Below are 16453 nucleotides of genomic sequence, written 5' to 3'. Positions count from 1 at the left end.
GGCTTCAGTTTCCAACCTATAAAATACGAATAATCATAATACCTACCTCGAAGTCTTTTCTGAGGTTTAAATGAGAGAATACGTCAAAAGCCCCGGGTGCACGGCCAGTGTTCTCTAAGCATTGACTCTTGTAATTATTTAGTGTTTGGAGGAGAAGGTATGACTTTGGCCAATTGAATGCTTTGAGGAAGACCAGAAATCACTTAAGATTGTGCTGAGTCCTCAGTAGAAATCAATTGGAAGACAAACTGATACTTCATATCACTGTATGAGTTTCAAAATAAGACACTTTAAATTCACATCCTCATTATCGGCATGAACACAGCACAGGAAGACATACTAACCAACGACACATTGCGAATTGGTGTGTGCGGGACAGAGCCCCACACACAGTGTTGAACTGCACAGCAGGAATTGTTTCTGCTTGACTAAAACACCTTCCCTTCCAAGTTGGGTAACAACAGATGAACCCTTGTGACAAGCATGTGAGCTTGGGGCCCACTTCTCTCCACTGCACATTACTCACTTGTGCATTTGAACTGGGCATTCAGCATCTGTTTTTGTCTAGAGAGAGAAGAGAAGCCCTTCTCCTGTCTTCTGTGGTCTGGGGTATCAGACACCTTGTGAACCGAAACCCCCGGAATTGCCTCTCATGATCTCTGCGATCAGGGCCATGGCCAATGTCAACGAAGTCCTGCTGGCAAGAGAAAAGGCTCCCTGGGTTTTAGCTGTTCCCCCAATGCAGAACAGGGTGAGAAGTCACACCTGACTAAACCATGGGCAAAGAGATCCAACTCATCGCCACATGTTTGCATTCACAGGCCAGTCAACATTGCTGGTTTTCTAATAATGACCATCCGAAGACTGGCTGATTCTTCTACTTCCATTTTTTTTTTAAATTAATTTATTTTTTTTCTTGGAGACTCTGTTGTCTTGGAGATACAGACCCAGAGTACCCCTGAAACTAATTCATTTCAACCTTTGTTAGAGTTTTCTCAGCACAGTCTTGGGCTCCTGCTTCATTCTTCAGAGCCTGGACTCCTCTGTTTTATGAGGCTGACATTTTGTTCTGACCTCCGGTGACAGCTTCTGGCCTCTGGCATGCACTCGGTTGAGTCACTTCTTTATTTATAACTTAACGTTCCCCGGCGCGGCTCCGACAAACTCACTGATTTGCGATCTGGTCACACTGGCGTTGTTCTATCTAAGGTAAAATCTTATCTTATTCTCTAGCATCTCTCCTTTTTGTCCGTGACATTTATTTGGCTTCTCGCATTTTCATTCTGCTTTCCCTCCTGCTCTGATTACAGATTTTACATGTCTGCACGATGCCAGCAGGGAAGAGCGGTTCCAGTTCAGAGAGACCATTGTGAAGCATACCTTATGTGTTTAAAGCACTTTATAAATGGTTTTACAGAGCATCTCTGCCCACACAATACCTTCTGTGATCCTCACAACAACCCTGTGAGGTAGGTGTTACGATGGCCATTTTACAGGAGAGGGGACGGAAGGGCTGAGAGACACACAGACACACGACTTAGAATTCACTAGTAACTCAAGACTGTGAAGCTCGGGACTGTTTGTAAACCTTGAGAGAAATGAGAGGTGTGAAAATGTGATCTGTGAATTAATTAATACAGAGACCTACACACATATCACACTACACTGTATCTTCCCTGTTCCTTTTTGGCGGGGGGGGGGGGGCTGTCTTTTCTTACCCTTTCCCCTTTCTCATTTTTATCCCTTTCTTCACCCACACAAAGTATCTCCAGGTCTACTGAAATATTTCTTCATCTTCAGGATCTATAATCAATATTTAAAGTGTAGTCGTACAAGAGGCTTTTTAGAACAAAACATTTCAGCATTATTTTTTCATGACCAAAATATTCTTGCTTGAGATAGCCAGGTCATTTAAGGAAACAAATTCTGTTTTTTTTTGGTTTTTTGTTTTTTGGGTTTTTTTTGGTCTAAATGTGTTCAATAAACTGTCTAAGCTCCACTTTACTTCACTATAAACTCGAAAAAAAAAAGCGTAATTTGTAGAAGAAGAAGACAAGAGAGTAAACTAAGCTAATCAGAATCAATTTACTTTTTGATATTTTAAGGAATTAATAATCTCGATCTCCTCTGAACACCTGTAGAGCCCTATTCCTCCCCTCAAATAGTTCTGCTGTATTGTAGAATTGCCCGTTTACATGTCTAGGGCTTCCAGGGACAATTAGCTCTGTAAGGTGAGAAGCTACGGTCATCTTATTAGCTCCTATGTCCAGCTCCAGGAAGTATGCGATGAACATAAATGAATGAATGAGTGAATTAACAAATGCTTTTTCTTTTCTGTATCCCTATCACTTACTGAGAGTACTGTTTTTGAATGTCAAAAACCCACATAGAGTCAGTAGCCATGCCTCCTAGAACCCAGTGGGTTAAATTGGGTTCAGAAAGACATGAAGTGAGTGAATGGCAGAGGGCTTCTGGCCTGGCTCGGAGAACTAGCTTGAGCAGCCCGCCAGTCAGTACATGCGAGGCATCCCAGCTAAGGGCGCTATGAGATGGTGGTGATGGTGGCGTGCTGTAGTGGGGAGAGGCAGGAACATGGGAACAGAGACCCCAAGAGCACAAAGGACCAGAGAAAGCCATGTGGAAGTTGCACACCACACAGGAACCAGAGTCATTTGGAGGAGCCACAAAGGGATCTTGGATTCGGTTGAGCTGATGACTTGTCCGGAGGTGAAGGGTCTTTTAATGAGATGGTAGCAGAGGGTGTCTTGCCCAACCCACCTGATCTTAAAAGGGCCCTGCCCACATACGATCAGGGAGTTGTACCGGTCCTGACACAGATGTAAAAGAGGAAATCAGTGATTATTCTTTTTATATTTAAATCATGCCTGAAAAATAAATGTATATTAAAATAACTCCATATAAATAATTTATGAGAACTAACTGAAGATGGGGAAAATCAGGCACTTTCATGCACAATGCATTGGTACAGCCTTTCTGGAGCCATTCACAAGAAACCATCAACTTGTGAAATGCACATCGCCTTTGAACTATTGATTTGTTCTACTCCGAGCAAATTTTCTATTATAAAATGGTTCCACAAGGTCATGTATGAGCGTGCTGAATGGAGCACTGCTTATTAAACCCAAACCACGGCCAACTAAAATCAAGTGTTCATGACTAGGGAACAGAATGATGTATTACGGGATAGCGATATGATGGAGTACTGCAGAGTCACTGAGGGAGAAGAGCTAGAGCCACATGTCCCGACATGGGCAAGTGACTGACACGTTAACCTCAGTGAGGTAAAAGCAGAACATACTGTATAGATGCTGGTACCTATGATTCTTTCTCTTTGAAACATAATGGAGTTATATCTACTCTATGGGGGCGGTGCACGGAGGGAAATCTGGAGGCCATAAACACATTTATACACAGAAATATATTGTTGCTTTCACAAAGTGTGAGCATAAAGTTCAAAAGAACCATGAAAAGAGCTATAACTGAAACCAATTCTGAACAGATCAAAAAAAAAAAAAAAAAAGTGTTCAAAGCATTTGATAACCTCAGGTACCAGAAGACTGGGTGGGTGTTTGGTTTTCAAGACTGCAAAAACAGAGAAGTTCTTTACCTGCCAAACTTACCCAGAGTCAAGGTTAAGTAGCTCAGGAAAGTCTCAGCAAAAAGAGAAAAAGATAAAAACCGCTCTAAAGATAAAGATAAAGGCAGAGATAAAGACAGATAAACAGGAAGCTAGGGAAGAGTTACACAAGGAGCTCAAGTGAAAATAACTAGAGTGACAAGGAGAAAGGAATCTAGGTAGCGCAGAAAGTATTACACTAGACAAAAGTGATCATATTAAAGAAGAAATGGACACACAGGATGAAAGGTCTACTAATGTTTCCATTATCTTACTATAATAGTAACAACACTAATAATCACGGAATGACGCTAAAGCCCTGTGAGGAGACACACAATATTCAATGTTGTCAATTCAGGGGGAAGCGACATCAACAATGCAACAATTGTGAAAAGCATCAGGTAGTTACATTATATACCTGAATGGCTGGGATTCATGGTGGTGATCCTAAATTGTCTAAGGGCCCTATCCACACACAGCACAGGTAAAAATAATTCCTTCTGTTCTAAGGGAGAGAAATTGGTACTCTATTTTTAAAATAATAACTACAACTAAAAAATGCTAGAGTTTTGGTACATTAAAGGATTAGCTATAACCTATCTAAAGCAGACCCTGTTTGGGTAGAGATTATCATCGTGGGGTGTGTGTGTGTGTAGTGGCTGCTATCCCCACAGACACACACACACACACACACACACACACATCATACACAGCTCCTACTGGGAACATAGTGAAGTCATCTCATCTAATATTTTGTTGTTAAGGGCCAGTTTATGAGGTCAGCATCCAATCAACAGAGTTCCCTGTGTCAAATCTATTCTGTTGCAATTTTGAAGGTCTAGGATATAGAACACAACTTTTCAAGTTTTTAGTACAACAAAGCAAAACACAAAAACCCCAGGCATCAGAGAATTGGTTGGCCGGGGTTCTTCAGATCGTCCAAATTCCTAGCTGGAGCCTTTCAGTTCCTCAGTCAGTAGGTAAGGAGGATATAATTGTTTCTATTCATAAACTTGATTTTCCTTCAGCAGACTTAAAGTAGCTTGAAAATTGAACAATTTTCTATGTGGAATTTTTAGAAAACTGTGCTCATCATGAAAACAAAATACAAATGGGTCATGAGACTCAGAGTTGTATAATTTAATCTATTTGTTTTACTCCAATTAGCATGCTTTTTTGGAGAAGACTGTGGCTCACTTCCACAGAAACTCTCTGGGTCGATGCTGAAGTTCCCCACATTTGCCTTGAGCCCAGACCACTATGATGGCAAGCTTGTTGATGACAAGGCTCACATAAAAACAAGGACCCGTAAACTTACTTGGTATGCTTCCACTTCCTTTGTCCCCCTTCTGGCCTTTTGGTCCAGGATATCCTTGAAAACAAACAAACAAAAAAGCAACGATTCGGTTTTGTTTTGTTTTGTTTTTTGTAATTAGGACAATTTAATTATTCAAAAAATTAATTTCTGTAAATGGAGACAAAAATGAATTGCTTTAAATGTAGACAGAGCATCAATCACAAGCTAACCTAGAATCAACTTACCACACACAACCTATAAATATTCAAGTGTAATAATATTGATGTTGATAATAATGGCTATCACCTTATTTTCACTATTGAAAAAACTTTTTTAACTTATTTAAATTCACTTTAACAGTGAATTTTACAGATAGTGTATCCTTAGTTTCAGATGTAACGGCTATCAATTTAAAGACCTATGAGAAACCTGTCGCTATTCTGGGTAGGTCCCTTACATCCATTAGCTCAAACTTTTTGTGAGGGCATTAGATATCCCATTTTCCTAAAGCAGACAAAACTGAGGTAGGCACTGTTTGGGCTTATTCATCTTGTTTTTCTTCTTCCTTTGACTTTGTTCTTCTCCTCCTCCAGGAAGCTTCATTTCCTGCATCTCATCTGAAACCCTGGTTCCCTATTTCCCATTATACTTTATCTGGTTTTCCGTTTCTTTAGAGGGGAGAATCCCAAAGATGGGCTGTGAATGAATTTCTGGAATGCTAAGATCTTGATGACCTCATCCTGGGGGAAGCTTGGAAGGTCTCAAGGGCACCTAAGCCTATAGGCTACATTCTTTGGCTTTGATAACACCATCTGTTTACAGAAGGCTGTGGTACAAATGCTCTCCTTTATTTATTTTTCTAAAGACTTTATTTATTTGACAGAGAAATGGAGAGCACAAGCAGCGAGAGCAGCAGGCAGAGGGAGAGGGAAAAGCAGGCTCCCCTCTGAGCAGGGGGAGCCATGCGGGGCTGAATCCCAGACCCTGAGCCGAAAGCAGATGCTTAACCAACTGAGCCACACAGGTGCCCCCAAATGCTATCCTTTTATATGAGGGTCAGGACTTCACATAGGTACTGGAAACACTGTGAAGACCTTGATTTTTGCTCTTGGTGATGATTTATCCACAGCTCCACTTTCAAAGGTACACCCAGAAGATCATGTTTTAGTACCAACAAGAGATTTTAATGGTAAAGATGTCATCTCCTGGGGCTGTTCTTGTGTATTGATTCTTCTAACATTCCTCAAATATTTACCTTGCAAGTAATCACCTTCTTGGTATACACGTGGGGCTGATCCAAGTACCTCGTAAGCCAGAATCTGTGTTAATGTTTTTGATTTCCCCCTACCAAATTAAGACCCTCTGCCTTTTCATCCAAGAGTTAAGAGGACATAGTTTGAAACCCATGGCTTTGTAAAGGCATGATGACAGCAATTTTAGAAATCTCTATTTAAATTATTTTGCTCTGCTACTTACTAAGTATGTGGCTCAAAACAAGTTTTCAAACCTTTCTGAATTAAAAGCTTATTTTTCCATCAAATGAGAAAACAACACCCTCGATTGGAGAGTTCTCTTAAATTAGCAACAATATTTATAAAGCATCTTGCCCGTGAAGAGATGACTAGAAGGGATGGTAGCTCGTACAGTTTTACATCTCCCAAAGCTTAGTTAGAATGGTCTCTCTGTGGTTTTAGTCTCGGTGAATGAGAGAGGACTTTGTCATCTCTGTTCACTTTATATGGTACAATTACTTTTAATTTTACTATAAAGTTTTAATCTTTATTTGGATTTTGCTTTTGTTTCTTTCTCTAATTCAGTTTACTAATTCAGTTTACTCTGTCTTTGGGAACATTTATTCTTATTTACTATTTAAAGATTTTTTTGATTCCCAATTACCAAATTAAAAATATAAAATTAGGCTGATAAGTAACATGAGAACTGAGATTGAGCACTTAAAAATCGTAAGTTTTTTCCAATTAAAATTTTATTGTGAAGATTTCATGAAATGCCAACCATTCCTTATCAGAGTATGATGGAGAGAAAGCCTCTGATCGTTTTGCATATATGATTACACTGTACATCATTGTATTCACTTTTTAATTGTGATTCAGTCATTGCAGGTAATGCGAAATTGGCAAAAAAGTCATAAATTGACAAAAGTACTCAAAACTTTTCCTATTTTTTTGATGATATACTTTTATGAGATATAGTACCTAAGTTTCAGATTCCCAAGAGGAAAGAGTCTAAGATATTAAACAAAAACTGAAAGCTTACAACTGTTTCCTATTTCCTGAAGTTTCTACCTTCAACCTTCTCACTAACCTTACCCTCTTTCCTCTAGCTCTTCAACCATACATTTATCTTATCATCAGTATGTAAATAGTATTCAAATCTCTTTTCACAGGAAAAAAAAAAAATCAAATGAGCGAACACACCAAACAAAAACCAGACTTCTTTCTTCTCTGAGAGTCTAATTACTTAAGACTTGGCTCCATGTCCTTGCCTGACCCTCATCTGCAGTTCAGCTCTGAGTATTCCCCATCTGGTTTCCACTCACCCACTGAAACCTCTCTCAATAAGGCACGGTCCTCATAGCAACAATGCAAAGAGCTTTCTGTAGAGTTCACCTTACCTGACCACCTTTTATTTTAATTTTTTTAAGATTTTGTTTATTTAACAGAAAGAGACAGCACAAGCAGAGGGAGCAGCAGGCAGAGGGAGAAGCAGTCTCCCTCTGAGGTGGGATCCAGATGTGGGACTTGAACCCAGGATCCTGGCATCATGACCTGAGCTGAAGGGAGATGTTTAACGAACGAACTGAGCACCCAGGTGACACACGTGATGATCTTTTAAAACTTCCTCCTCGCCTTTGACTTTTTCATCACTCTTTCCCCAGATGTCCTTCCTCACTCTGGCTACTTCTGTTCACAATCTACCACTTTATTTTTACTGCTCAGCCTGTACCTTCACTACTTAAGGCTTCATCCTTGGCTGCTTCTCTTCTATCTACTCATGAAATAGTATTAAAACCAATGATGCCAGTAAACATTCATATAATCATAGCTACAACTTTGTCTTTCTATCTCTGGGCTCTCTTCTGAACTCCAAACCCATATATTCACTGATCTATGAATATTTCCATGAAGGACACAGAGAAAATATTCAATAATTATTTGTTAGATAAATAAATGAATCATTTTTTGGTCTATAGTTTTAGAAACTCCTAAACTTTTTGAAGTAGGTAGGTCAGATTGTCACTGCTCTACCCTATAGATCAAGACACCAGAAAGTCGTCCCCTTCGGTTAAGGAAAGTTAACCACTGTGTCTTATTTCCCTCTCATTTCCTGGTGCTAGCATTACACCTTGTGTACACAGTAAGTGTGCATTATATGTAGAAGGGCGGGCGCAGAGTGGGGAGAAGGAGAGCAGAAAAGATAATAGGGTGCTCTTTCTCTAATTTTTTCCTTTGAAATCTGCCAATGCTTTCAGTATTATTCAGATGGTCCAGGCTGGGTCATTAGTTAGACTATGACAATTATTGGATTTTATTTCTAATTTTACTACCTTCTTTGGACTCTTTTGGAGGAGAGACTCTATTATTCATTGTTTTAATGTACAGTATAACTGAAGTGGTACCAGACACTGTTGCTCGCATTTCTACCAAATTTGAGTTATTTTTAAAATTTTATTTATTTATTTTTAAAGATTTTATTCATTCATTTGACAGAGAGAGACCTAGAGAGCACAAGCAGGGGCAGCAGCAGAGGGAGAAGCAAGGCAGGAAGCCTAATGAGGGGCTTGATTCCAGGACTCTGGGATCATGACCTAAGCCAAAGGCAGATGCTTAATGGACTGAGCCACCCAGGTGCCCCCAAATTTGAGTTTTTAAATAAGGCAGTGATGTCTTAAGAATATCTTCTGTCAAACGAATTCCTGCCTTTGCCCTGGCACTCATTCATTCATTCATTCATTCATTTTTGCAGTGTTCTCTTTCTCCACTCCTTTTCTTTACCTGAAGATACGGTTCTTAAAGTGTGTTCCCTGGAACAGCATCATCACTATCACCTGGAAACTTGTGAGGACTGAACAATTTCAAGGGAGCCCTAGTCCCCAAACTACTGAATCAGAAACTCTGGAGGTAGAGCATAGTGCACTGTTTTAACAGGCCCTACAGGTGATTCTTTTTTTTTTCCCCCCTTTTTTAAAGATTTTATTCACTTACTTGAGAAAGAGAGTACAGAGCTAGAGAGAGAGAGAGAGAGAGAGTGCACATGCAGCAGGGAGGGGCAGAAGCAGAGGGAGAAGGAGAAGCAGGCTCCCCGCTGAGCAGGGACCCTCTCCACCCCCATAATGTGGGGCTAGATCCCAGGATACTGGGGTCATGACCTGAGCTGAAGGCAGATACTTAACTTGCTAAGCTACCCAGATGGGCCTCCTACAGGTAATTCTAATGCCTGGTCACGTTTGAGGACTAAAGAAATTGTACCTTTTTTTTTTTTTTAATTGTACCTTTTTTTTTTTTTTTTAAACTGAAGTCTAGTGACTTACAGCAGTTTCAGGTGCACTGCTTATTGTGTGTCTTCTAGGACAGCACTAACAGGACTTCCTCTGTAACACACGACCTTGCTGTGCCTCTACTTTCTGCTCCCAGAGTGTTTTGTCCTAATTCATGAATGTTTATTGCTTACCACGCTGCACTACAGCTAACTGCTTCTGCATTTTTCTGCTCCTTAAAGGCTGTGCTATATTCATGCAGGGCACCCAGTGAACTCTCATAAAATTGTGTTGGCTTGGTGAATGAATCAATAAATGCTCTCTCCAACACTTTGATTGGAGGGCAAGTGTTGAACTGTAGGAGTCTGATAGTAGAAAAAAAGTCCTGCTTGTGTAGGCAGTAGCTACCAACATGTATACAGAACTTGCTTTGTGACAGAACTATCTGAAGCTCTTTAAGACATCTATTTATTTAAATTTTGCAGAAATTCTAAAATATGGGTCCTCTTAATAGTCCTAGTTTTTTAGATAAGAAAACTGAGGCACAGGGGGCGCCTGGGTGGCTCAATGGGTTAAAGCCTCTGCCTTTGGCTCAGGTCATGATCCCAGGGTCCTGGGATCAAGCCCCACATTGGGCTCTCTGCTCAGCAGGGAGCCTGCTTTCCCCTCTCTGCTGGCCTCTCTGCCTACTTGTGATCTCTGTCTGTCAAATAAATAAATAAGTAAAATCTTAAAACAAAAAAATAAACTAAAGCACACAGAGGGTGGGGAGGTAGGATATACTATGCTATTTCTTTCAAGTACCAAACATACTCTGCTATTCCTATGTGTCCTAGGAGGTTAAATAACAGACATGGAAAAACGATGTGCCGATGTGAAATTCAAAGTCAAACCACTGTGACAAACCTTGACTCTTCCCAAATGAACCACCTAAGGTCAGAGAGTACACAGAAGTGTTACTGAATGATCTTGTTGATTAAACTTGAGAAGAGGGGTCACTGTGAGAAATTTCTGGGAGAAAACTCTGGGATGGGGATCTGGCTCATCTTGTATCCTCCGCTCCAAGCACAATGTATGAGAAAACATAGACGTTCAAACAAAGGGAAGTTACTTCTTATCAAATCCGCTAGATAGTGCTATTTAGTCTCTTCTGTGGGTTATTCTTTTTTTTTTTTTTTTTTTTTTAGTTTTTTATTTTTTATTTGACAGAGAGAGATCACAAGTAGTCAGAGAGACAGGCAAAGAGAGAGAGAGGAGGAAGCAGGCTCCCTGCTGAGCAGAGAGCACGATGCAGGACTCAATCCCACAACCCTGAGACCATGACCTGAGCTTAAGGCAGAGGCTTAACCCACTGAGCCACCCAGGTGCCCTTCTGTGGGTTATTCTTAATGTTGTCAGTGACCACATAGGAAGGTTATATTTAACAGACAGATGGTTGTGAGAAGGAGTGAGGCCTTCTTAACATTCTTAATTTTTTTGCCATGTTTCCACTTCTTAGGTAGACTTTTCAGAAAGACAGATAGTAACTCTGACTTACTCAGAGTGCCTCATGATATTCATTTATGAAGATACCCCTTAAGATTTAATGTAAATAGAAAGTTACAAATAGACTGTACCAGAAAGAGTTCCGAACAAAATCTTACCATGATTTTGCAAGAGATAATAAGTGGCTACCTATATGAGAGAGATAGCAGACAGATATACCATTTTAGCTTTAAACTTAGAATACAGATAAAATATGTTTTCTCACTTCATGGAATTATTTTGAATTATCTTGGAAACTATAAGTAGCTTTGCAATTTTGTCCAATTCAGGGTTTTTAAATATATTTATCTATTGCACACAAATTGCCCATTTAGGAAATTCAGCAATTCGTGAAGGATGTAGATAATTTCAAACAAATTAACAAATGAACGCTTCTTCCCATTTTGCAAAAAAAAAGGCCTGATTAAAGCCAGTCAGTTTTAGAGATAGTTGGTATATAAATTTACCATTCAGTTCAGGTAATTGGGTCTGATGGTAGGTTGCTTATTTGTGGCTAGCTGATTTTTCTCCAAGCCCAAATGCCATTGACAGAGTCCATAAACACAGATACTATCAAAAATACCTCAACACACCTATTGAAATTGCTAAAATCCAAAACACTGATGGATGTGTGACAATACGAACTTTTATTCACTGCTAGGGGGAATGCAAAATGGCACATGCACTTGGGAAGACACTCTGGTGGCTTCTTACAAAATTAAACACAGGTTTACCATGAGACCCAGCAATGAAACTTATAGGTCAACTCATGTCGCCAGCTTTATTCATGATTGCCCAAACCTGGAAGTACCAAGAGGTCCTTCAAATAGGTGAGTGGATAAACAAACTGTGGTATATCCATACATTACAGTATATGGACCATTATAAATAAATGAGCTATCAGGCCACCAAAAGATATGGAGAAGCCTAAATGCATACTGCTCAATGGAATAAGCCAATCTGAAACCATTACATTCAGTAGGATTTCAACTGCATGACATTCTGGAAAAGGCAAAACTACGGAGAGTGTCAAAACATTAGTGGTTGTGTCAAGTTGAAAAGGAGTGTGGTGGTGATGAGTAGGTAGACTACAGGGGATCTTTAGGGAAGTGAAAGTTCTCTGTATAGTACTCCACTGGTGGCTACATGTTGTTACACAGCTGTTAAAACCCACAGAATGTATAAAACCAAATGTGAATTCTACACTGGGGACTTAAATTACTTATAATGTATCAATACTGGTTCATCAATTCTTACAAATACAACATGTTAATGACGTTAACAGGGAAACTGGATGTGGGTTTATGAGAACTCTGTGTTTTCTGTGCAATTTTTCTCTAAACCTAAAACTAGTCTAAAAAACAAAAACTATTTTTAAAAAACACCTCAATGATAAGGATCCTGTTCTCTAAGTCATCATTTACTTTGAAATTAGGAAACAGTAAGCTTGTCTGTTTCTAAAATTTCTATGCAAATTTTACAGTTCAAGTGTAGGCTACTTCCTTTTCCTAAGGAGTAGAAAAAATGTCATCACATATAAATTTTAAAGAGCTTGAACAATGTAGTTTATTAAGAACTAATACGTAATAGCAGTTAGTTTATCTTGCACAGAATAGGATTTCTGACCTATCTGTAGATTGCTAACTATAACTTTCCAGGGTTTGGCCAGTTTGGGTTAAAAGGGTATTTATACGTTGCTTGTTTTTCTTTGCTAGGCTTTCCATTCTCTTTGTTCTAAGATAGACACCATTCTTCATGTGATTTATGGCTGGGTAGAGTTTATAAATCCTCTGTAGTCTTTTTTTTTTCTTTCTTTCTTAAAGACTATTTTCCTTTAGGGCATAGAAACTTTCCTCAGGTAGAGAAAAATTAGTTTCAAAATGTTTCATACCACAAAATAAACTTCATGTGAATCTACTGTTCCTACTGGGATGGTCACTGCTTTTGGTATACAGAGAAAATATATATTATTGCAATACCTGCCCTTCCGGTCTTCCCTGGTGGCCCTGGGAATCCTCGAGGTCCAGAAAAGCCAATTGCTCCCCGATCACCTTTAAGACCTGGAGGACCTACATGGTTAATGAAGAAAAACACAGCAGTGATAATTCATTTTTCATATAAATTTGTGAGTATAATGAAACAATTTAGTTTTGAATATGCAATAGGCAAGTCTCCAAATGAAGGGATAGTATTCCCTCCCAAAATTTCATGTATGATATTGATAAATAACACAAGCAGTTGTTAGAAACGTTAGTACACTTAGTACAAAGTAGATATTCAATAAACAATATACTGCTCTTACAAATAAGTTTGAGAAAAGGTTTTTGTTTTTTTTTTTTTTTTTAAATCTTGGGAGTTTTGACTGGAAGGCTGATGCAGTCCAATTGGGAATCCTCAAATGCCAGGATTTCTCTGTAGCTGAAATGGTAACTTCGAAATGTACAAGGCAGAAACTGAAATCTTAAAATTTATTCCCAAGAAAGCAAAACTCAAGCAATGAGAAATACAGGAAATATATATGTATATGTGTGTGTATGTATGTACATATATATACACACAAAAAAAAATAAAATTTGGGTCCAAATTCTGGAATATATTAATCTTTCTTCTATGCATGCGATTTTACATATTCTCCTAGAATCACAAACAATAATGTATATTATATATATATACATATATATATATATATATATACGTGTGTATGTACATATAGTATATAAAGATTCATTTATGGGTATATATTATATAAATATACAAACCCAGGTTTTATGTGCTAAAACAAAAGCAGCCTTTCTCCCCCTCCCCCAATTACTGTGGTGACCATGAAAACTGCATATAAAAGTGTTATTTTCCCTAGAATAAAATATTTCATCCTGAATCCCAGCAATTTGAAATAAACTATTATAAAAAAAATCTCATTTTAGATGTTATTGTCAGTTCACAGAGACCCCATTAATTCAATTTTCAGTTAATTCCTTGGGAGGCACTTTATGAAAAATTTAAAAATTATACATCTTTTTCTAATATCAATCTTTTAATATATTGTCATTAGTTTATAAGTTCCAGGAGGCAGGGCTTATACATATTAATTGGGAAAAAAAAGAAAATATATTTTCTTGAGGTATATTCATATAGACAGCTAAAATTGTGCTAACTATTCTCTAAGAAATGTTAGGTATATTTTAAATTGTTAAGAAATATTATTCAACCCAGTCTAAACTTTGATTCCAACAGATATTAAGCAGATATCCAAAGCAATAAAATGATAAATTATGTTTAGAAATATTAGTAATATTAGGCTATCTCAATTGAATTTTTCAATGCATATTACTTTATATGTATATATATATATATATTCCTGAACCATATATATATTAAAATACAAATGTATATATCTACATATGTATAACAATGTATCTGTATATCATCCATAGATAGATTCATACACTGAACACACATAAACACACACACACACATACACACACACTCCCCCTTGTTATATCTATTAGCTGGACTTCATAGCATACAACCTAAGAAAGAACCAACATCACTTCTCGAGACAGGCTGACTGATTGTAATACTTCTATCTTTCTTCATTATCCAAGCAAGACAGTCAGACCTCTATACTCGAAGTTATCAAGATCTGTCATTCAAATTTACATATAAAAACATCATCTTTACATTCTTATTTTTTTTAAAGATTTTATTTATTGTGATCTCTACAGAGATCATAAGTAGGTGCAGAGGTGGCAGAGAGAGAGGAAGAAGCAGGCTCTGCTAAGCAGAGAGCCCGATGCGGGGCTTGATCCCAGGACCCTGGGATCATGACCTGAGCCGAACGCAGAGGCTTTAACCCACTGAGCCACCCAGGTGCCCCTCTCTTATTTTTTTTTAATCTTAGAACAGTCCCCACTCTTTATAGAGTGTCACTCATGGTGACATCCATTTTTACCATTTGTTCCACTAATTTAATAAAAATGCACTGAGCACACCTATGCCAGTCCCTGTTCGTTCCTAGAATGACAAATGTCCTTATCTGAACAGATCTTCCAGTGTGGAGACACGCAGCAAGAAAGTGAACAAATAAAGACAGACGGTAATTTTGGAGATGATAATTTTAGAAAAAAAGAGAGAAATGCAATAGAGGATGCCTTGCTTAAGAGAGGGAGATCAGGAAGAACCACCACCACTACACCCCCCACCCCCCGCCAAAGATGGCTCCTGAGTACATCACAGGGATACTCGGGATACAGCTGCTCAACTAGGAATTATGTCACATCGTCAGTGGGCAAACAAATGAGTCTGTAAATGAGGTACATGTGACACTTTCACAGAAATCACTTGCTCTCTAGACATCTGTTATGGGAGATGTTTACACAGGCTCTGTATGGCCTACGGAGGTGTTTGACCAGTTTAGTCATGTTGGAAAATATGACCCCTAAATGTTAAGTACCATGACTGAACTTTATTCCCAGAGACCCGATTCTCTGAACCTTTCCAGTGAACAATTAGCTAATGTTCTACAATAACCTATGGCAAGGGGAAAGGGTCTGACACCTGCTGCTAACCCAGAGGCAACCTGAGTACACAGAATCCCAGTCATGGAAGGTTAGTGTTTCCAGGAACCTGACACATCATCTGTCATTTTGTAGAGGCAGAAATAGAAGACTGGAGAGAGTAAACCATTTATGGAAAGCTGGTCTGGAAATCAGTCCCGTATCCTGGGTTTGTAGGCTTCTCTATTCAGGCTTCTTTCTGTGGTCCAGCAGACTGGGGAAGGGCAGGCACTCTGAAGTCATGCCTTCTGGGTTCAAAGACTTGCTCTGCCACTTACAGCTACTGATTATCTTGGGCAAGTCATTTAACTTCCCTGTGCTTCTCTAAAAAAAGGTGCATTGTTGGGGCACTTGGGTGGCTCAGTGTGTTAAGCCTCTGCCTTCAGCTCAGGTCATGATCTCAGGGATCTGGGATCAAGCCCCACATCGGGCTCTCTGCTCAGCAGGGAGCCTGCTTCCCTCTCTCTCTGCCTCTCTGCCTTCTTGTGATCTTTGTCAAGTAAATAAATAAAATCTTAAAAAAAAAAAGGGGTGCATTTTTTATCCCTAATCGTAAGTCTGATGTGACGGTGAAGAGAGTTAATAAGTGTGAAACATTTGAAAAGTGCCTGCCGTACGGCGAGTGATTTCCTCCCCCTCTAATTATTCCCCTTCTCCTTCTTCTTCATGATACAATCATTACTTTCACCAGCTTTTTGTCAAGGCTGCTAAATTTAATTTTATTTAATGATATGTACATAGTTTGTGGACATTGTTGGATTCTTGGGCACAAAGGCAGAGGCTTTAACCCACTGAGCCACCCAGGCACCCCTCGATTATGTTATTTTTTATTTTATTTTATGTTTTTAAAAGATTTTATTTATTTATTTGACATACAGAGATCACAAGTAGGCAGAGAGGCAGGCAGAGAGAGAGGAGGAAGCAGGCTCTCTGTTAAGCAGAGA

At 38.9% G+C, this 16453-nt stretch overlaps 1 protein-coding gene across 5 annotated transcripts in view; it reads right to left on the bottom strand.

Annotated features, from left to right (window-relative positions):
• The window catches only part of MSR1 (macrophage scavenger receptor 1), a 109710-nt gene that overhangs the window by 26558 nt on the left and 66699 nt on the right, over positions 1-16453 (bottom strand). For 4 of the 5 annotated variants that reach the window (XM_059155909.1, XM_059155911.1, XM_059155912.1 and 1 more), the window contains 2 exons: positions 12933-13022; positions 4956-5009 (listed from right to left, as the gene is read on the bottom strand). In XM_059155909.1, the coding sequence (XP_059011892.1) occupies positions 4956-5009; positions 12933-13022 (144 nt within the window). Of the gene's footprint in view, positions 1-1381; positions 2829-4955; positions 5010-12932; positions 13023-16453 lie in introns of those variants that run through there. The other variant, XM_059155913.1, reaches the window with a different exon arrangement.

The sequence above is a fragment of the Mustela lutreola genome, chromosome 18 (genome assembly GCF_030435805.1).
Source record: "Mustela lutreola isolate mMusLut2 chromosome 18, mMusLut2.pri, whole genome shotgun sequence".
NCBI lineage: Eukaryota > Metazoa > Chordata > Mammalia > Carnivora > Mustelidae > Mustela > Mustela lutreola.
This window is presented reverse-complemented; position numbering and strand designations above follow the sequence as displayed.